Source organism: Balearica regulorum, chromosome 1 (genome assembly GCF_011004875.1).
Source record: "Balearica regulorum gibbericeps isolate bBalReg1 chromosome 1, bBalReg1.pri, whole genome shotgun sequence".
NCBI classification, from domain to species: domain Eukaryota; kingdom Metazoa; phylum Chordata; class Aves; order Gruiformes; family Gruidae; genus Balearica; species Balearica regulorum.
Window position 1 is genome coordinate 68,092,103 of NC_046184.1, and position 22,133 is coordinate 68,114,235.

The 22,133-nt window shown below is 37.5% G+C and overlaps 1 protein-coding gene across 1 annotated transcript in view; it reads left to right on the forward strand.

Annotated features, from left to right (window-relative positions):
• ERC1 (ELKS/RAB6-interacting/CAST family member 1) overlaps window positions 1-22,133 on the forward strand; it is a 279,843-nt gene that overhangs the window by 162,298 nt on the left and 95,412 nt on the right. The window contains 1 exon segment of the mRNA XM_075756669.1: window positions 13,822-13,982. Coding sequence (XP_075612784.1) covers window positions 13,822-13,982 — 161 coding nt within the window.

Genomic DNA, 22,133 nt, shown 5'->3' on the forward strand with positions numbered 1-22,133 from the left:
CCAACAGAACTAAACTGCTGGCTCTGACCAATTACAGTTTTTAAAATATGACCAACAAGATGGCACGAAAGAAAAGCAACTGGAGTGTCGTGTTCCAGTCAGCACTGGGAGAGCTGCTGTGCCCCATTTTGTCCAATAGGATTTTGTTTTGGTATCACAAACAGTCAAGTAATAGAGTGATGGCAAGTAGCTGTTTTTCCAAGGTGAGGAGAAGACTTTCCTTCAAGTGTTTTTTCATTTCATATTCCTTCAATTACTATAAAAGAAAGCACTCTTTGTTTTATTATGTTCTGTGGAAGTTCTTTGTAGAATTGTGAAGGACACCCTTAGATACCTTTAGGGGTTTAAAATGCAAGGCTCTACACAATACTAATGGCAAATCCTTTGATTTTTGCAAGCAGTACTGGGTTAAGATGATTCTTAGACCAAGTATGAATGATATAGTTGATTTTAAAATGTCAGTGTTATCCAAATTGAATATAATTTGCTTTTAATTGCATGCTTTTTCTTTCCTCTTTTCTGTTTATCTTGTTTTATACCATTCTGCCACTTCACTGCCTGTCTGAAGCTGTTTAATGAATCAGTGCATGAGGTCAACCATTTTGGCTTTAAGTGGTTCAAGGTATGAGGACATCTCATTTGTGTGTACCTCTGCCCCAATATTTAATGTTGGTTTTGTAGCCCTGTGTTGTGTAATCCTACCCTCCATCATCTCATGATGTATGGTTTCCTGCTATTTTACAGGTGTCAGATTTGAATTACAGTGTCCATGAAGCTACTCAGGATTTCATGTTTCTCAGATAACCGTTTCAGATTAAAATCTTGTTCTTTTTAATCCAGTGTTTGAAAATATTCTGGCTGTATGTATTAACTGAGGCAGTGGGTTAACTGCGTTAATACACAGTCTCTATAAGCCAAAATGTCTCCAGCTGACTAAAGCTTTCTGTTTATTTCAGGATCTTAAACCTGTTCTTTCTTTCATCTACGACAAAAATAATGTCAGACATTTCCTGCTGGGAACAGTGTACCCCTTGGATTGGACATAGTTTCATTAACTTTATTGTTCTGTATAACAGAAACCCTGCCATACAGAAAGCAGATGAGGGAGTCTTACAGAGATACTAAGACTTGAAAGTTTCTCAAGTTCATTCTAACATATTCACCTGGTTTTGTTGTGCACCTTGTGAATCCTGTTTGTAAATATTGCTGTAAACTCTTTACAGCTGTGGAGTTGTGTAAAACTATGGCTGATCCCACTAGTTCAGCCCTCTAGGTTGAAGGTCAGAAGGTGTATGGAGACCTCCTTTTAAGTATTCTCCATAAGGCTGAAGGTAGGATTTCTCAGATAAACGCTTCTATCATAAAGTTCTTTCTATTAGAGATGGCCAACCCAAATGTGGATCCAGGCACTCTTTCTGAATAAACCAAATCTGAGTTTACTTTAGTAAAGCTGTTGTTACATTCCTTGGGGCGGGGGAAGAAAAAAAAAGTTTTTCCCTGCTCAAAAATACAGTGGTAGTTTTACTTCCCTAGGAAAAACTGCTGGAGGTCATCTTTGGCAAAAGGCCCTGTTCCGCTCTCAAACTGTCCTTCACTGTGCTGGTGCATCTTACCATCCCTTCTTCTGCAGTGGAAGGCAGGACGTTATCTTGTATATCAATTTAATCATCATCATCCAGAATAATGCTGGAAACGTGTTTCAATCTTCATGAAAGAATAAGACTTTTTTTGTGGAACAAAATGAAACAGAAGTTCAGCTTCTGTGATTCAGTGTGAATCAAAATTAAGTAGTGTCAGGTCCTTGGCTGAAGGAGCACAGTATTGGAATGACTTGCCTTCTGAGCCTTCATTACTGGAGGGCATAGTTCACAAATGTGTCCTGGCCTAAGATACTTATGCCCACCCTCTCTTCGCTCACTTTCATCCTGGTGTCTCATGCGCATCCCTTCGATTTTCCCAGCTTGGGTCTTTCTGGGCCATGTTGTGAAATGGAACAGTGATCTAATTAATAATAAGAATTATCTTATTTTTTGAAGGATTTTTTTCATGTGAAGCAATTTGCTGTTCTGGTTCATGGATCCTCATGCAGAACTTGAGGCACATCTGAGGAAGCGTTGCACTGTGGGGGCAGGACTGACAAATGGAGGCAGGAATTGCTTAGTAGCATTACTAAACATATTTTTAGCAGAAGCTGGTTTTGTGGCCTTTACAGTAGGCTGCTATTTCTACAAGTGAGATGGTGCACTGCCTGACCACAATATATGTTTCTCTATCTTATTTCCTTCGAATTTGAAAAGCAGTTCGTTTTAGAAATTTAAGTAGTATTTCTGCTGATAGTAGCACAGCTCTGTTATCTCATAAATATCTTAGCATTATCAAACTCCTGCTTAAATGCACTCTTTGTATAGTATCAGCTAACATCTGACTCCTTACTCTAAAATGTCACAGCAAATAAACACATGAAATACTGTAAATTTGTGAAATACTGTAAAAATATTACCTGTTCATTCCTTCCTTAAGTAGTTACTTAAACTGAAATTTCTGAGTTAGCAGTTTGATCTTGACACCTTCCATCAACTTTTTTTGAAGTTATGGTTCTCAGTGGGAAATTTTAAATGAGGTTAAATATGTAGGCCTATAAATAGCTATATCTATGTTCGTAAACTGTCACTTTTTATCCTTCACAGGGCAGATTTCTCTGCCTTTTGAGAAAAAATAAAATACTGAATACTGTAATAGTAATGTATTGTTTAAATGTATTTCCTTACGCTAATTGCTTTCTCCCACTATCTTTATAAGTCACTTCAGCAGAATTTAATGTTCTTTCAGATACATATTACATGTAAAATATGTTGATTACAAGACTTCTGAAATTCTCTACTTCAAAATTCATATCTGTTTATTGAGGAAAAATAAATATGAAATAGGTTAATAACTAAAATCTCCTTCACAGTTCTCTCCTTTTTCCCCCCTCTCCTGTTCACCATGATTTCCTTATTGTAAGTACAAAGTCTGCAGAAGTTTGAATGCAGAGTGCAGCCTCCAAGAGCCTGTTCTCTCTTACCTGTAAGTTACTGTACAGAAATTCTAGACAGGTTTTGAATGATACCTCTCAGGTCCCTGTAAATGGAAAATATAAAGTAGAATTTCTCATGAACCCCTTAACTATAGGTGTTTTCTGAGCACCATAAAAACATCAGAGTTCTGACTGCTCTGTAACACATGCTCAACAGTTTGCATTTAATAAATGTTTTTGTCTCTTCTTCTGTATCCCCTAATGAGAAGTTTGATAAACCAAGTGATTGGAGATCGAGGCAGTAACCTGAGATATGGTTTTGGAGGAAGGTGGTGGAGCCTCATTGCTTCCCACTGATTTTTCTAAGCAGTTTACATTCTCTTTGGCTGTGCTTCTCTTGAATATTTTCTGCAAAGCTCCTTTCAATAAAAGTCTGCCAAACTCATTTTGATTTTTGAGTGTATGTATATACGTACATGTACAAAGTAATATGCGTATTTAATTCATATTAAGTAAAAAAATTGTGCTAAAAACTTATATTTTAATTTCTGTTACTGATACAAATTTTTTCAAGAGCTTTTTAAGTCAGTTGTCAGCCTGAAGTCTCTCAAGAGATATATTTTTTCCATTCTTTTGTCTGATTCTTTTCCTCTGGTTAGAGAAAGCATTTTGGCTAGGTAGCGTTTACTGTGCACTATGTCCTTGTCAATGAATATGATTGCGATCATTTTTAGAAACACTGCTTCTCCCCAGGTATTTCAATGGATTACGTAGCCTCTTCCTTTAAAAATACACAGATTTGTATTGAATCACACTCCTTACATGGGAAGGGTGATTTGGTAGGTAATTCCCTCTGTATTCAGTAATGTACCTTTTAAAAGGTGTGACAGAGGGAATTTTTACTCTTTTCTGTCTTAGGTGTATGTGTTCAGCTGTGCCAAGTTGGGGGCTTGGGAGATTTTATTTTTTTTTGCCTCCAGTAGAGAAGAATGAAGGGTGGGGGGAGATGAATAGAAAATCATGCCAAAAGACTTTGGGACAGAGGTCTTTTTCTAACATTATAGGGCAAAAAACTTCTAAATCTTTTGGTTTTGTCTGATTTGTTGCACTCATTTAAGGCTGCAAAATGGGCAACGTTTGATGACTTTTAGAAGAATTTGGGACACTGAAAGGTTGATTAAGCTCTGTTCAAAATATACATTGAGCATTTCTCCATATAAGTCACCTTTTCATTTAATGAAATGAGAAGTACTGATGGAAACTGTTACATAGAAATTTGATGCAAATGCTGATTTTAAGATCATTTTGTCTGGATTTTTATCCCTTTTTGTTGTTTAATAGATAAATATTGATTTCACATTATGCCTTTTGTTATAGTCAAGTATTCCAGACAAAGCTCTATCTTGGCATCTCTCTACTTGTTATATTGTTTTCTCAAGTACCTACTTCTAGACGGTATTTTATTTGTTGTGGCTCAAGAGAAAATCAAAGTCTTGCAGATTTGGTTACATTGTGCTTGCTTGGAATTGTAAGGGCCCAAGCTAATACTTATGTTAATATTTGTTTAAAGCTAGTCTTGTGCTTTTTTTATTTAGAACTTCTTTTCCATTTTTCAGTTACGTTTTTTAACTGCGATCTTAGATGCAAGTGTAATACAATAATATGTAGAGCAACAGAAAAGGTCATTAGACTTGTGCGTTAGATTAATAAATTTAAAAATGTATAGTCTTTTTCTGACATAATTGATCTTTTCCCCACAATCCAGAAGAAAAGAAATTATATTCCTTTCCAGACCATTCTCCTATATAGGAAAACACAGAAGCGTGACAAACTTGAGGCTCATTAAATTGAGGATGCCTCTTTTTTGAAACGTTTCCTATTCACACAAAAGCTTCCAAACTTTGCTGTACTGCTGTTTACCGTCAGATTCCTTCAAACCCATCACTGAATTTCAGCCTGAGTTCAGCTGGCTCAGTACAGTGGGATTACTTTTTAGTTATTGTGGTTAGGTTCTGCTGTTTGCTTTGTTAATTACAATGCCAAAGATTTGCTTCCGCAAGTTAGTAGAGGTGGAAACTTTCCTGAGCTTGCCAGTGACGTTGTACTTCTTCAGTTAGCCACACGTTCAACCGTCCTGGGGCAGTGCATGTGCTTTCACATAATAACTGTGCTTTCATGTATTTATGTTCATGACCCTTCGTGTCTTTTGGCAAGAGTGTCAGAATTGTATGTGGAATTAGTATATACCATCTTTTCACTACTTGTAGTGAGTTAATAGACCATCCCAGAATTTTTCTCTTTGGAGGATCAATCTATGGTATCTAAATTGACAATCAATGCTATGCTATGCAGCACAGCATTACTTACTTTGAATATTATTCAGTTATGTCTAAACTGTCTGTCACGGTGACATATCCTAGTTAACCTGAAACTGTCTAAAATGCAGCAACATGGAAATCAGCGTGGTCTACAGAAGGGTTGTAAAAAAACTGCTGAAATCCTTGGGCAATTAGTTTGAGCTGAAAGGCTTCCTTTGGCCCAGTTGCTACTGCCACCTTAGCAGCAGTCACAGAGTAGATGTACCCTAAGAAAGGTTAAGTTACTTGGAAGATGTCCATGTTCAGAGTTGTGGCTGGAGTATAATGAATTAACCATAGTTCTAGAAAATCTGTTTGGATGTAACAAATTGTGCTAAATGATGGTATGCAGAATGTGCTAAATGCGCTAAAGTCTAGTCTCTCTGCCTCTGTAGAGATTTTTTAATGGTGATCAAAATCCAAGTTTTTGCAAGATTATTATCCCTTGAATTGTTCCTTATTCCTTGAAGTAGTTTTGCTGCTGCGTTCCCAAGGAGCTGGAGAGATTCATTGCTAGCCACAGAAGATAAACACAAGACAGTTTCCTAAGACTGTAGATCCGTGTTAAATAAAACAGGACCTTTGGTATGGTTGCAAGAGTTAAAAAGCATAATGAGAATACTTCATCGGATAATGGTTCCAGGTGAGGAAAATGCAGAAATAAAATTGTAACTTCTTATAGTCTTCAGATATTAGAGACCACAGCAGATTTCTGTCCTCAATAGAAATCAGAATTCGGTTTGTCACTTATTTTTTCCAGGCCTGACTCAAATATTTTGTCTGTGTTAAGCAGAGACAATTATTGCTTCCTTCTCAAGAGCACTTGTCCCTGCAGTAGGCCGTTGCTTATTTATATGGCTTACGGCCCTCCTTTAGGAGATACAACTGTCAAAGCTACCTCCAAACATCCTAACAGGACACAGCTGTGACTTATTCCTGACTAGTCCTGGAGTCTGGAGGATCAGGAGTTTTCTCTTTTCCAAACATCTGTGAATTTTGGTTCCTGTTCCTTCATACAAGAGCTCAGTGCTCTCAGAGTGCAAAAAGCACTCTTGAATGATACTCAAGTAATGTTCTCCTTGACAGACTCCTGTATTTCTATTTCTGTGGGTTCTGCAGGAGTAACGTGGTAATGTCAAGTATCTGATGAGTTGAATGTTAGTGTTCTTCATTGCCTAGAGCCATCAGTGGAGACAGTAAGGAGCAACGCAGAGCATTAACTCCTGTTCGTTATCAGATGAGGTTTTTTATAATAAAAGTTTTTGTTGGGAGACCAACTCATGGAAGCAAGAGACATCAGCTCTTTCTCACTTTAACAGTCATAAGACAATTTGTATTCAGCTACAGTATCCTGCAGCTTTTCAGACCACATTCTTTTGTTCTGTCTCTCTTTCTCCTCTCCTTTCTCCCAATTAATAGTGTAAGAATGGGTCAGTGACACCACTTCTGTTAAGCCACAAAACCCACTGTATTTTATCAGGGTTGCTGAATGTACAAAGTCCTAACAACCGAAAAACTAAAGGCACAAAGACTTAAGAAAGCCACACACTAATGTAAAGAAACACAAAGTTCATCCCTAAAATTACTGCTGTATATTACAAATGATCAGAAGATTCTGCCTTTTCTCTGGAGAACTGATAATCTACCATCCTTTTTCACAGCTTTGACACTAACTCCTTTCTTTATTGTGAACAAAGCAGAACTCCTTGCCTTCCCCCTGTGCACAGTCTGCCACGGTCCTCTAGCGTTATACACGGTTGACCTTGGCAAAAAGGGGTGCTGTAAATCTGGCATCCTCTTTGAGATGGAGGTAAATGTGATGTATAGAAACATCTTAATTGTTGCACAATATTCTGCTGTATTTATTTCTGAGTGTCTTTAGGTAGGATCTTCAACTAAGGAATTCCAACTTGTGAAGAAAAAAAAGAAAAAAGAGTTTTTCACTTGTCTGCATAGGATCTTAGGGCAATGTTCAGTAACAGTGACCACATAGAAGTAGTGAAGCAGCTATACAGGGTGATAAGTATAGTGCAGGGAAGAATGCTCTCTTTAGGTGAACATCTGTTCACCTTAGTGTATCTTTATAGTGCCTACAATTACAGAATAAAAATGAAGATAAAGGAACTTAGCCCCTTATGTATCTGCTTCAAAAGGATTCGTGGTAGTCACATTGTCATAGTAGAGAAGCCAGTAGCCATGATGCATTCCTCTCAGAGGGAGAGTTTTAAGTTGTTCTCTTAGTTGAGGGCTGTCCTTATCTTCCAAACCAGAAATTACATTTTAATTATATCAGGAGTGGGAGGGTGTGAAGATTTTTTTTGTTAGTGCTTACTTATTTCTGTTATTCTGCTCCAATATTTTTAGCTCTCAAAAAGCTATGCCTAACAGCTTTCCCAATATTTATAAGAATTTGAAAGTTGTTCCCTTGATTCGGAATAGCCAAGAATTTAGTTAAGTGTCTTGGATATAGTCTTTAAGAGTACCTAAAGCCACCCTGCTGCTTTAACGAAAATGGGGCTATGATGAAACCATAATTCATTTCCCTCTTACTTTGTGTAAAGGTTTATTAGCTTGTGATTTAAGCAAACCATCTGGTCCTGCTGGCATTCCAAGTTATGTCAGACTCAGTGCTTTCTCCCTGTAATATGTTACTTGAGGCAGTTAAATTACATACTTAAGTCCCAAGTCTGGCCTGTGCTTTTTCCATGTCTTAACATCTGTTCTGGGAAAATTTCTTGGGATCCAAACAAGTTTGCATGGAGCCAGAACTCTTGTCTTTCTCTTTTTTTTTTTTAATGTCTGTTTCTTTCTCTTCCCTCTGTCCTGCAGTCTGATCAGTTCGACTAAGTAAAAGAAATTTGCAGCCCCTTTATCATTTCAGTAATGTACACAGTGAAATGAAAAGTAGTTTAAAAACTCAAGAGCTGTGAAAAAGGAGAGTGTCCTCTGAGAGAGCTGTACTTTATGAGAAATGTTAATGTTAATTATCTGTAGTGTTCTTACTACTGACTTGTAATTGCAAGACTTTGTTTTGCTGGCCTGGTTCATTCTGGGCAAAAGTACAGATTTCTAGTACATTTTGTCTTGTAATCCAAATTTCTTGTTTATACAAGGTCTATGTTCAGAAATCAAATAATTTTAAATATACAAGTTAGTCTGCTGAGGTAGTTTTGAAAAATAAGATCTCTAGTGATTGATTTATATAATGTTAATGGAAAATTAATTGTTCTTGTTGGTATTTGTATCTTTATTCTCTAATAGTTCATCATTTTGTTTTCTGCCTGCAACATTTGAGACACAATAATGAATATAAACAGCTATCCCATAGCCCACTGTGTCTATGTATATATATTGAAAGAAAAACAATTTCTTTCCTTAAATCAGAAACATAAAAATGTGTCTGTTTTCAGGCATGTAATTAAACATTAAACTATACATTTCCCATGTATCACTGCATCTAAAGTACTGTATCTCCAGTTTAGGAGTAGAGTTCTAGGTGTAATAGTCAAGTCCCTTTGTCGTGCCCTTTGAAACCTTTAATTATGGATTGATATGCAGTCTTTTAAGTTTGATGAAAAGAAAAAAATGAATGAGGAAGGAAAAATAGAAAGACTAACAGATACCTTGGACTGTCTGGATGACTGAAACTTTAGCTGAATCAGTGAAAAACCTCTTGAAGTTCAACAAGACCAAGTATGAGGTCCTGCACCTGGTTTGAGGCAATCCCCAATATCAGTACAGACTGGGGGATGAATGGATGGAGAGCAGCCCTGCAGAGAAGAACTGAGGATACTGGTGGATGAAAAATTGGACATGAGCTGGCAATATGTGCTTGCAGCCCAGAAAGCCAACCATATCCTGGGCTGCATAAAAAAGTGTGGCTAGCAGGTTGAGGGAGGTGATTCTCCTCCTCTACTCAGCTTTTATGAGACTCCACCTGGAGTACTGTGTCCAGCTCTGGAGTCCCCAGCACAAGAGAGAGAAGAGCCATGAAAACAATCAGAGGGCTAGAACACCTCTTCTTTGAAGAAAGGCTGAAAGGTAGCTGCCCCACTGTAATGTAATTTAAAAACACTGAAGCGTTGGGAGATCCTGAGGCTGCTTTAGTTAGCTTGTCTGGATTGACCCGAGGTATTGGAGTCTTTGGGCTCTGATTTTAAGAGGCAACAAATACAAACCACATAAGCTGATGTAGCTTTCTTCCTGGCATGAAATATCTACTGCGTCTCAGAAATTTTCAGTAGTGCATCAGTTCTCTCTTATCAGGTGGGAACTTGAGCTTGCCTGTCCTGATCATCAGTAATCTTTCCAGGAGCTAGTACAGAGATTGGTAGGGTTCACAGCCTCATTAATGTTTTTCATATCCAGTCCCTTTCTTAATTTTTACTGTCTATTAATAAGACTTTTGGAGAACTTGACCAAGCTCTTTGGAAGTCCCTGGCTTCACATTACTCAGTGTCCAGAAGAGCTTACCAGAAATACCACATACTGGGACATAATGTGGTATCTGTATGTCTATGCAACAGTCTGTTTTCTGATTATGACAATTGCATCAGAAGAATCTAAATGCAGAGTTTGTAGGAGCAGGGGAGGTTATGATGGTAGACAGTCTCCTGAAAAGGACTCGATTTTTTTTTTTTTTTGGTACTACATAATTTCTTCTATTTCTTTACAGGCTGCCATTGACATGGTAGATAAACTTCTGTTTTACTGCCTTTCTTACTCCACCTTGCATTCATGCTTTCTAAGGAGATGTAATACTGTGTAAACAATTTGTCCTGTGTTGACGTTTCCCTTTTCCGTTACTGTGATTGCCATAGTAATCTAATTTACATAGTTTGTCCTCTTTCACATAGTTTGTTCGTCTCTCAGAAACTCTCTCCTCTAATGGAAACTTCATTCAGCTTTATGTTCTTACTTTAAGATAACCTGTTACCTGGCCAAGTCGCTTAGGGCCTAAAAACAATAAAAAAAATAGTCTCCATTTAAGTTCTGTGCAGATCCATCCTGCTCAGAATGCATGAAGGCCTTTCAGGCCTGTCTACAGAGAACTGAATCACAGGTGAGTCATAAAGAGTCAAAGATATACTCTGCTTTACATACTATCATTTCAGCAGAAAGAAAAGAGGAGCAAGAAGTGCATTTTATTACACCTTCTGAAATGGAAACTTTCTAGTTATAACTGACAGGGCACAAGCTTACCTACAGTGAAATTAGAAATGTCAACAGCATGTCTCTGAAAATGTCTCAGCGTGCCAAGAACTCTAGTTCTTGGCAAAGAGTTTTTCTTTATTATATAATTAGCTGCTCTCAGGGGAAAAAAATAATCAAGGGTCGATTTGTAGGGTTTTGTGTAGGCTAAATTACATGTGCTTTGCAAGCAGTTTGCTTCCAAGCGAATATTCCTGTATCATTTCTCACAGGACTGCTTACGAGGACATATACGGACAGGTCTGCACTAAGATTCATAAGCTGCCAAATGAAATGTTTTGTTTTGTAGAAGTTTAATTGAAATGCTCCCATGGAATATCTATAACTTGATGAATCTGAACAATGAAGTCTTTATTGTGAATACAATCATCACTATTGGTGAATTTTGTCTTTCGTAAATCCAATGACAAACAGTACTTGCTGGAGAGGATGGAAGGAAATGGCAGTTATGTGAACTAAGTTGTTGGCACAGTTTAAAAGCCACTTGCATTCCAACCATTCCTAATACATGATTAGATCAATTTTCTGTTAACCTGCAAAAATACAGGATATAACCTTAGAATTAAAAGAATTACCAAATGGAGCAATGAGAAAAAGATTAAGTACCTGCAATAACCCCTACTGCAGAGTACTCCTGCAGAGTTAGCTCTTGGAGCCTTGGCCTAGGTTGTGTCATCTTAACAGCACGGAGTTGTTATGTTACAGATCTGCATCAAGCAAAGCAGCCCGTCGGTGTTAGCATCACGAATCTTGATGACAGAGAATGAAATGGAAGGTGTCAGAAATCTTTCAAACCCGATTATGGAAAAGATGTTGCGTCAAGTTGATCAGAGGGCTGGAGCACCTCTCCTATGAGGACAGGCTGAGAGAGTTGGGGTAGTTCGGCCTGGAGAAGAGAAGGCTCCGGGGAGATCTAATTGCGGCTTACCAGCATCTGAAGAGGGCCTACAGGAAAGATGGTGAGGGACTGTTTATCAGGGAGTGTAGTGACAGGACAAGGGGTGATGGGTTTAAGCTGAAGGAGGGTCGATTTAGATTAGATGTTAGGAAGTAGTTCTTTACTGTTAGAGTGGTGAGGCACTGGAACAGGTTGCCCAGAGAGGTTGTGGAGGCCCCCACATCCTGGAAGTGTTCAAGGCCAGGTTGGATGGGGCTTTGGGCAACGTGGTCTAGTGGAGGGTGTCCCTGCCCATGGCAGGGGGGGTTGGAACTAGATGATCTTTGAGGTCTCTTCCAACCCAAACCATTCTATGATTCTATGATTTATTTTCATTAATTATGATTCAAAGATTGTTTTATCTTGGCAACTGACGGATTGACACAAGCTGGTTTGATTGTTGCAGTTGACTGGGGGCTTGTTCATTTGAGGTGGTTTTATAAGGAGAGGGGTTTGTAATTGGCATGCCTCTTTTCTCCTCAGTTTAAAGGAAAATATTTATGTAGGTAATTCTGATCCACCCAAAGGAAGCAGAAGCTGATATACTAGAGGCTGATACGCTAGTACACCTTCACTTCCCCAGCACATTGCTATTTTTCTAGGCATCAGTCTCCATCCTAGTAATATTCATTGTTTCTGCGGTTTTTCTTTGTGTTCTTTTCTGACATGTTATTCTTATTTCGTTTTATGGAGTTTTCTCTTTGTTTTAAAAATTGACAGCATTTCTGATTTTTTTTTTTTTTTGCACGCTGAACACTAATAAGACAGGAAAAATTTGGTTGTTATATGCATGCTAGCCAGTTTGGACTATGTGTCACTGAAATGCTCATTGGGTCTATTGATTACTAGATGAATTATTGGCTGTATGTTTTGATAATCTCATATTTTAATTTTTTCTTAATTTGATGGGCATAAGAAGAATGCTTTTTGTCACCTGGATTTGAGTGGAAGTAGATAGGCTTTCTGCAGTAAGCACTGCACGATGTCAATGCTAGATTTTTATGAATCTGCTGCTTCTGAATTGTATGTTTCTTAATCTATCACTAATTGAGGATGAAAACCAATCTTCTTGTCCTTGTTTGTCCTGAGTCATTAGCTCTGCCTTTAGGAGTACAGGATTTATTAAAGCAAGAGGTGGTATGTTTCATACCTTCCATCCTCCAGCACCTGTATAGCGAGTGATGTGCCCATCTCTCTTTGTAAAAACATGTAAGTAGAAATTGAGGTTAATGTAATTTCAGTAATTCACTTCCAGGATGGAGAACAAGTTGATTGTTATGCAGGGATATAAATGCAATGCAGTGCTGTCATACTAAATGTATACAAGTTCTTGATTATGTGCAACAGTAGCATCTGAATTTCTCCCATTTGAAGCACATTATAAAATTGTTTATGAACACTTGGTTGTGATAGAGAAAATCTGTATGGAAGAAGTCAGTGAAGGTAATGTGTGCCATTGAGCAATTTTATAAAATTATTAAAATAATATCCAGAGGGTTTTGTATGTTACATGTAATTATACTTGAGCATTTATTGTGTTTGTGCATGTTAATTAGTGATAAATTCTAGCTGAGACAGAACCTGCTCCAAGTGCAAAATAAAATATGATTATGTTCATCTGTGTAACAGCTATGCTAGAATTTACAATCTTGTTAATTCTGAACCTTTCCCATTTGCCGAAGATACCAGCATTGTTCTGCTGTACCTGTCTGCTATCAGCAACTCTTTGAATGTCTTTTATATTGCTAAATCACAAAACATGCCTGTAAGCATTGTTCAACAGGTATTCTGAGGGAAGTAGCCGTACTTACATCTTCATGGGAACCCAGTCCTCTCTCTGTTTTGGAAATATTACCCTCGTTCTTAAAGTGCTTATCTAGTTTTTCTTTAGGCATCATTTACAGAGAAAGTTTTTTTATACTTTTGGTGTATTATTGATGTATTCTATTTAATACCTAGCGGTTTTGTGGGCTGATTTCAGTATATGTAGGCCATAATTTATCCTTGCGGTACATTTGTTGAAATAGAAATACCGAAGAGTTGAAGATTTGTAATTTGGTATTGTAATGGTAACATTCCAGTAACCAGACTATGTTAATTCACAGACTGTAAGGTTGCTTCAGTCAAGCGTAAGGTACTATCCACCGCACTAGATGATGCTTCCAGTCTACAGAAGTGTTATGCAGTGTACATGCACTGGTAACCTTTGTGCTCCAATTTAGTTGTCACATTTAGTAAGTTCCAGCTGTTCACATATATGCTGTTTTTCTTTCCTCCTGTCTTCCCCAAAAATGTTTTAGGTAGAAGAGCTGATGATGGCCATGGAGAAGGTTAAGCAGGAGCTGGAGTCAATGAAAGCAAAATTGTCCTCTACACAACAGTCTTTGGCTGAGAAGGAAACCCATTTGACCAACCTACGAGCTGAAAGAAGGAAACATTTAGAGGAAGTCCTGGAGATGAAGTAAGTGTTTCTTTTCATTATTTGTAGGCATGTTTTATAGATATCTCAGAATTCTCCTCTGATACCTGGTGGTCTAAAGACAACCACTGTATGAATATGTCTCTGTAGATGGCAGCTACATATCTAATCAGTCAAGCCTTCAGAAGTGACTGCTGACCAGGGATTACCTACATTACTTTCACACTTCTGTTAGAGCTCAAAAACATTTCTTTCTTCTAATCATTTGCAGTAGACTACTATTATTTGCATAATAGCATCTTCAAAGACCCTAAAAAATTATTTGAACTCAATTAATTTGTGTGTCTTATGAATGTACCATTTTGCTTTGGGTAGCCTATAATCTACTTTAAGGGAAGACACAAGTCATTGTAGCAAATGACAAAAAGGAAAAAGGGAAGAGATCAGCACAATGTCAGGTAGTTGTACTGCTAAAATCAGACTGCAGATGTCTGGTCTGCTAAAGTATTTTTCAAACTCATGCGAGTGATTCATTAGCACTGGAACAGGGTTTGAGGTACTCTATCAGTCAGGCTTCTCTTGTCATCTTTACATAAGGAGGCCTGAATAAAACCAAGCTTTGAGGAGGTGGGGAGAAGTGAGGAATTAGACTTCTAACGCTTAAATACTTCCTAATTTCTGACCGTGTATTATAGGTAAATAGTTATCCTCAGTTTAGGGAGACATGAATCCATTTAGTGCAATGATGGATAGTGCTGCCAGCAGTTCATTAGAAACACTTTCAGTTGTTTAGCCAGCCCTAAAGAGAAGGAACATTTTTATTGGCAGGACCAGCAGTGGTTCCTCCACTGTGGTTTTGTGACCCATTATTTATTTATTTAACTTTTCTACGCAAGCCTCTTTCCTTTTCTTTCTTTCTTTTTTTTTTTTTTTTTTAATGAAAGGATAGAAAAACAGCTGTTACAAAATGGAAAGAGAGGTGGCTTAGATCTTGAAACTCTAACTTAGGAGTGCTGTATAAAGTGGTCCAAACCTCCCCAGCTTCATATTCAGCTACAGCAGTCTGATCTAGACCTGGCATAAGGACGTTGGAAGACTGCAGTACTTAAAAGCCACACTTTTTAATAAAAAATTCTCTTGAGCTATAAATTTGACTGCCTTGAGAGTTGGTGTATTGGGGGATGGGAAGAATAGCTCTTAAGGTGATGTGGGAATCCAAAGCAACTGGAGATGTATCCCATATCCAATCACTTGGCAGTACTTTCTTCTGCCAAACTGCTCTGCCAAACCTTCTCGTTAAAATATACACGTAGTGTACAGTATATCCTGAAATGTATTTGGAATTGTGTGGCTCTAGAGCCTTTAATATAACTGCTCCCTTCTTTTAAATTATGACCTCTCTTAGCTGAGTAAGTTATTGTTGGAAAGTTGTTGTACTGAAATGTAGTATCAGGAACTGCATAAACTGGTAGATCCATTGTACCTCATAAGGAAGAAGAATACTGGAGAGAATGGTAATGCTGTCAGCACATGGAGAAAAAGATGGAAAAAACATTACGTTTGTATAGTTAACTAGCTGAGCATGTTTTAGTCAGAGTTGGTCTGTCTTAAAGTTCTATAAAGCTGCCAAAGGCATCCAAACTTCAAAAACTCACCCTCACCATGAGGCTCTGTTGCAAACAAGTCTCTACTGAGGACTCCCAGTCAATTAAATATCTGATATTTATGTAAAGAAACTGGTATACTCTTTGTAGCCCTACTTTCCCAGCCAATGCCTTTTATGTAAAGCACTCTTCTCATCTGTTTTCTAGTTTTGCGAAAAGTTTCTAATGTTAAAATGTCCCCTACTATTTCAACTCAAAAAATAACAGTAATTGAATGAGTGGTCAATTTTGTGAAGCAGTTAGCTGGTTTTGGTATCCTTAACTAAAAGCAATAGCTGTTGTACAGATACCGTTCAAAGATACAGTAAAGCCATATTGTTTCCCAAGTTTTAGAGCATACTTCACTGGGAAAAGTTGGAGGTGCTCAAAAGCAGCACTGATTAAATCTAAGATTTGTTAAGAGGTGTAAGTTTAACAGCCTGGGCGCTGCACTCAGCTAGTGGGGCAGGGGAGCATACAAGAAAAAAAGCTTAGGAAATGCTGCTTTAGGAGATTCTAGATATGGACTGAAAGAAAGTGTTAAAGCAACAAGAGGACTCCAGAAATTTACCTCTGGGCTTTAATAGGAAGTTGTTAGATCTCACGTTAATGAAAATATATATTTAAAATACTGTTTCTTAGAGTAGAACTTGTGTTTACTACTGACTCTGTAACCCTGAGAAGATCATTTCACACTCCTTAGGGAGTGCTGTGGCACTAGAATAGCACAAGTGTGAATTATTCCAAGTAAGAAATTTCACTCCTTAAAGCAATACTATGTATTTTGAAGCCCTCCTCCTTTAAGTCTAATATTTTCATTTTCTTTAAAACTACCTTTGTTGTAAATAATTATGAGAGGGGTAGATAATGGTCTCTCTATTTATATCACCAAACATGATCTACTGTAAAAAAATACTAGTGAACTGCTAGGATTTTTGTTTTGTTATGTTTTCTTTAAGAAGTTCTAATGTTTCCATCATTCACAGCAAATCTTTTAAATTAGGCAGGAATAAAGTGCTGTCTACAGAGAAATCTCTGTTCTTTGTCCCATAAAAACCTGCTTAGGCTGAGCTGAGTTATAAACTGTTGAAAATCACCAGTTTTCCTTTCCCTTTTTTTTCTCCTGGTGTTGTCAGCAAATTTTGGCAGTGTGTGAAAATAACCGAGCACAAACAGTCTAATCTGGAGCCGAGCTCATGCAATTGCCAGAACTGTAGCAGCGGACACTGCACTTATAGGGAAGGGGAACAGACATTGTGTCTGCTTGTAGAGAAGGGATTTTTTTTTTTCTTTTTTCTTCTTTTTTTTTTTTTTTTAACTAGGCAGGCCTTTTGTTATGGTCAGAAGGACCAGAAGATTCTTCCTAGTCATCTGCTTCAGGGTTGAAAAGTCCCAGTTGGAGCATTTCTCAATCTGTTCTTTCAGACCTGGAAAACTGTCCAACAGCCCTTTCCTGAATTATGCCTTCTCTTGCTAATTGCAATTGCTGCTAGCCCTATAATTCAAGGGATGCAGACTTACATAACGTAGTTGGCGCTTCAGAGTTGAATCCTTCATCCTGCTGGCACATAACAGAAAGATTATTACTTGTCCAAGAATAATTTACTCTCCTCTTTTTTCTTTAAAAATAATCAAGGCTGTTACAGACGAATTAATTGTTATCATAGAACATAATTTATGTTTCAAAATCAAGCTGTCAAAAATGTCTTTTGATTTCTTACATGACTTTACATGAGTGGTCTTTTGAATATTTATCACAGTAGTCTCTAATTACATGAATGCGTCTCACAGATAGTGTTTCAGTTGATACAGAGTGTAAATGGTGAGCAGAGATGAACCAGGCCTCTGTAGTTTAATGACACTGTTTATTGTATTCCCTTCTTATTTCATCTCGGAGTTGGAAGGCCTGCTGAGAGCTACACGAGGGCTACTATTAAAAATAAGATGCCAACCTAGCAGTACTATGCAGGAAGACTGCTCATCCTTATCTCTGCTACACTTTTCCTGCATGATATTCAAGTAATTTAAAAATATTTGGTAGGTGGTTGATAAGTCCACGTCTTCATTTTCTGGCTATCAGATAAGAAAAAGACAAACTCACGCACACAGACGCTCACAACTGAAAATGAAGTCAAAGGAAGCTAAGGTTGGTTGGCTTCTGAAAAGTTCATCCTCTCAGCAATAAAACAGTGTTGTTTGGAGGTATGAGGTTGAAATTGAAAGTAGTCCAAAAGAAACTGATTAGTTGGCACATAGTTTATTTGCCAGAAAAGTAATATCAGTTGATTCAAAATGTGGTGCGAAGTAATTTCAAATGCAGCAAACAGTTTAACCAAACAAAAATATTTCAGGTTGTGTGCACCCATAGTGAACAAAAGCAGCAAAAAAAAAAAGTATCAATGTCTATCCAATGATAAATTGATAATTCATCAGAAATTATCTTCTTGAAAATTAAAGAATTATATTTTTTTTTATCATTAGAGAAATTATGGCTTATGCCTGTGGTTTAACGGCAGTTCTCCAGAGCGGAAGTGATTCCTAGTTGCAGAAGTACATGTATGTTTTATGTGTATAAACAGTTGTCCCTATAGTTTGAAGTCCCTTGGCATTTGTTGCCAGTGCTACAAAGCAGTAATATGTTAACCTTGCACCTGCAAGCTGTGGCTTTCCAGGCCCAACACAAACTCTTCATCATATTGAACTGGACTATGGGCCACTTGGTATATCAGGCCATCACGCGATTGCAGGAATGGTGCCAAAGCACCTCCCGTAATTACTTTGTGTGAAGTCAAATAAGTTAAAATCCCACAGGGGGCACTCCGTATCCATAGGATTTACTGTTAGGGGTAAACTGAACAAGTGCATCTGCATCAGTCCCTTTTTTTCTTCTATAAGATTAGATTTTTTTTTTCTTTAAAATGGCTTTTTCAGGGCACACAATGAAAATGAACGCAAACGATTCACGTAGGTGAGAGAGCTTTGAATCTCAAAGTTTCACAGAAAGATAAACTCCAAAGCAAAGAAGTGAACCTTTAGCAAAACCTATGTAAATGAGGTGCCCATACGAGCACACACAGAATTAGATTGTTGTGGTTTACTCCATTTAAGTATTTGAAGTTACATTTATCTTTTGTAGCTGGTTTGGTTTTACTCTTCACCTTCCCCAAAAACTTTTCCTCCTGTGGCTTTTTTTGCTACTAAAATCTTGACATGATATGTCACAGTCCTGTTCTGTCTTGATAAAACCTCCATATCTCATTTTATCTTGAGTTCTATGGTCCCCAAGAACAGTCTTGTAGAGAGAAAGTACTGTACTATCTTAATGAGCCATGACAGGCCTGGAAACAAGACCAACTGCTGAAAAGTACACCAGGTGGTGTTAAAGGGGTTTGTTCCACTCGGTAATTTCTAAGACTATTAATGTGTAGAGAGGAGCTGGGAAAAGGAGGTCCAGCCATTAACTTCCTGAGAATTTAGCTACACTGTGCTCTTGTTTCCATGCCATTCCATGGGAGATTTTTTTTTTTTTTTTCCTTCTGGATATGTTTTCTGGGGACTGGGTTTAATGTAAGTGATCCCTTTGGTCATTCTTGGAACTTAGTTTCTGGATGGTGCAAGGAAATTAGACCTCTTTCAAGTGAGAATGCGAAAAACGTGTTATGAATGCACAGGTTTTGTTGTGTTTTTCTTTTCTATTAATAGATTTCAGCATTCTTACAGAAATTGCCATGAAATCTCATCAGTAGAGCTCTTGGCGTACATACACAGAGTACTAAAATGTATGATTTTTTTAAGCTTACACAATCCTAGCCCTAGTGAATGAATACCCTTTTTGTCTTAGTTTGCTAGTTCATTATTGAAAACACAGAGAGCAGGTGCACCACAGCATAATGTCTTGGAAGTCATTAGTGCCCCGTGTTCTTTACTGCCCAAGGGGCGTTGCTTTGGGAAAAGTTTGTCTTTACCATAACCTGCATATTGTGCATATCATCTTATCTAAAAGAATAACAAGAATGATGCTTTTTTTCTGTAAATAATTACTCGGCTAACCCAGTGTTAAACTGGAAGAGGAATGGAGAGAGGGATGGTTTTATTTTGACTAATGTATACAACACATTGCTTGTAAGATAGCTCTAAGGTTACCAGTATACTGCCTTCTGTTAGCTGATTCTGCATGCCTTTTCCAGTACAAAACACTGTTCTGCTAGTATATTCTAACATACACTTTGTGCAATTAAATACATTCAGAAGTTCTGTCAGAAGTAAAAGTTTATCTATTCAAGAGAACCTTGGACGTATGAATCCTCCCCTCCAATTATTTCTAGAACAACACTGACAAAAATAGATTCCCAAGTCTTCAGCATGCCATTTTTATTGTTTCTGTAAACTTATATATACAACAAACATAATTACCACTATGATTTTTGTTTTAAAATACACAGCAGTGTTTTGGCTCAGGATTGGTAGCAATAGTACATTTCCTATGCTAGCTATTTCAGCTGCATCAGTGATTCCTGTCGCCATCCCTAATCCAGCTATAAGATTCTGGGGCTTCCAGGGGTGTTACTGAGCTAAACCAAATCAGGCACTTTTTATTTTCTGTTAAAGTCAAAAGAACCGTGAGTTCCTTAGGGTGCTTTTTCCTCTTTTAGAAATGTGCACTGTAAATAGTGATGCATATAAATCATGCTCTGTGAGCACTACATATTTCATTAAATACAGTCAAGTTGTGGGTTAATAGAAGTTCCAAGTGAAAATATTATGGTATCTCATTGCATATATTGTAGATTTAATGTAGTGTGAACAATAGTAGCTTTGAGCCACTGTAAATCCCATCCGGACATCGTCAACATAGTTCAAAATACAAGGAGGGAAATCTCAAAGGTTAGATGTGCTCATATGGCCACTGTGCATATGCGAGTCATTCTTTTATTGTTTTTAAATAACAGTGTAGCTTTGCGGGGTGTAACTAAGGCAAAGTCTAACTTCAGACTATTTTCTGGAGCCAACCAGAAATTCCTTTTTTTTTTTTTCGAAAGTCAGGTCAATTTGCTTTAATTACAGAAATAACCTCTGAAGCAAGTAATTGCTTCCCTGCAATCCTGGAGGACAACAAGTGGGAGTTGTGTAAAGAAAAATTGGAGAAATGAGTCAAGTTGTTGGCAGGCACTACAATCTTTGTCTTTATACTGTATTGGAATATTCAGTATATCTTTTTGTTTTCTTCCCTTCCCCAACAATACTTCTAGGCAAAATAAAAACCACCATCTGCAAGTCTATGGAATTTCTGAGAAAACTCCATAGTGAGAGGATTTGGGAGTTGTTGGTTCTTCTGGTGGTATCTTGTGTGCAGCGCAAGTGACTACATGTAACAGAAGTTAAAAACATAATAATTGACCAGAAGTGTTCGTTTAGAAATCCTAAAAGATGACACAAAGCACCCTAAAAGTGTCTTTCTCTAAGGTATAATGCTGTCATTGCTATTGAGTCTCTTCTCCCCAGTCCAATATCTAGTGTTACAGTTTATGCAGATTACAGGATAAAGAGAACTATCTTTTCTGGTACCTGGAGCTAGTATGTATAGGATTGTTGGGAAGACTGAAAAATGATTTGACAAATTGAGTGTTCCCTAAAGCCCCTTTTATAGCCTTCCTCAAGGACTAAATAGATATGGCTGTAGCTTTCAGTAGACCTATGGTTCTTTTTCAGTTTGCTAACATTTTACAGCTTTGAAATTGAAATCAAGAAAACACTGAAAACTAAAGGATCACACTAGTTCATTTCCACTATGTAATCTAGGAATCAGGCTTTGCATATGAGGTTCAACTAAATGATGTAACTGGTATTTGCTATACAATTTAGGAATCAACTAGTTGGATCATTTAGTTTCATTTCATGAATAAAGATTTAAGGCCACTGATACTGTTGTGAAAAGATGGCTACTGGAAGAAATCCAAGGATTTCATCAGCCTACCTTCAGTTTTTAGAAAGTTATTGGAGTAAATGATCAAAAATATTATTTTTAAATGCTTAGACAATAGCAAAGTGTTAAGTAACAGATAACCTAAATTTGTTGAGACTAAATCATGACAAATCAACTAGATGTCCCCACATGCCAAGTCATAGTTTTGGTAATACAGTAGATGTGGTATGTTTTGATCTCAGGAGGATTTCTGTTGCTGTCTCATCAACAAAGTAGGATTAGATTCCTGATTAAACTACTATAAAGTGAATAAGCAGGTAGCTGGAAAAGAGTAATTGGTAGTTCATTGTCAAAACAGAAACTTGTATTGTGTGGTTTCCTTAGAGCTCTGTCCCAAGTCTGCCACTGTTCAAAATGTCCATGAATGAGGTGGCTGTCAAGCTAAAGGGTATGTATTGCCAAAATGCCAAGGGGGTTGTTCAGGCATTTCAGAGAACAAGATGGGAATTCAAAATTATTTTGATAAGGTGAAGAGGGGTTCTAGGGAGGCTGTAGAATACTGTTCCCTGGCGGTTTTTACAGGCAAATTATACCAACATATCACAAATAGCTTAAATATAGTTGAAC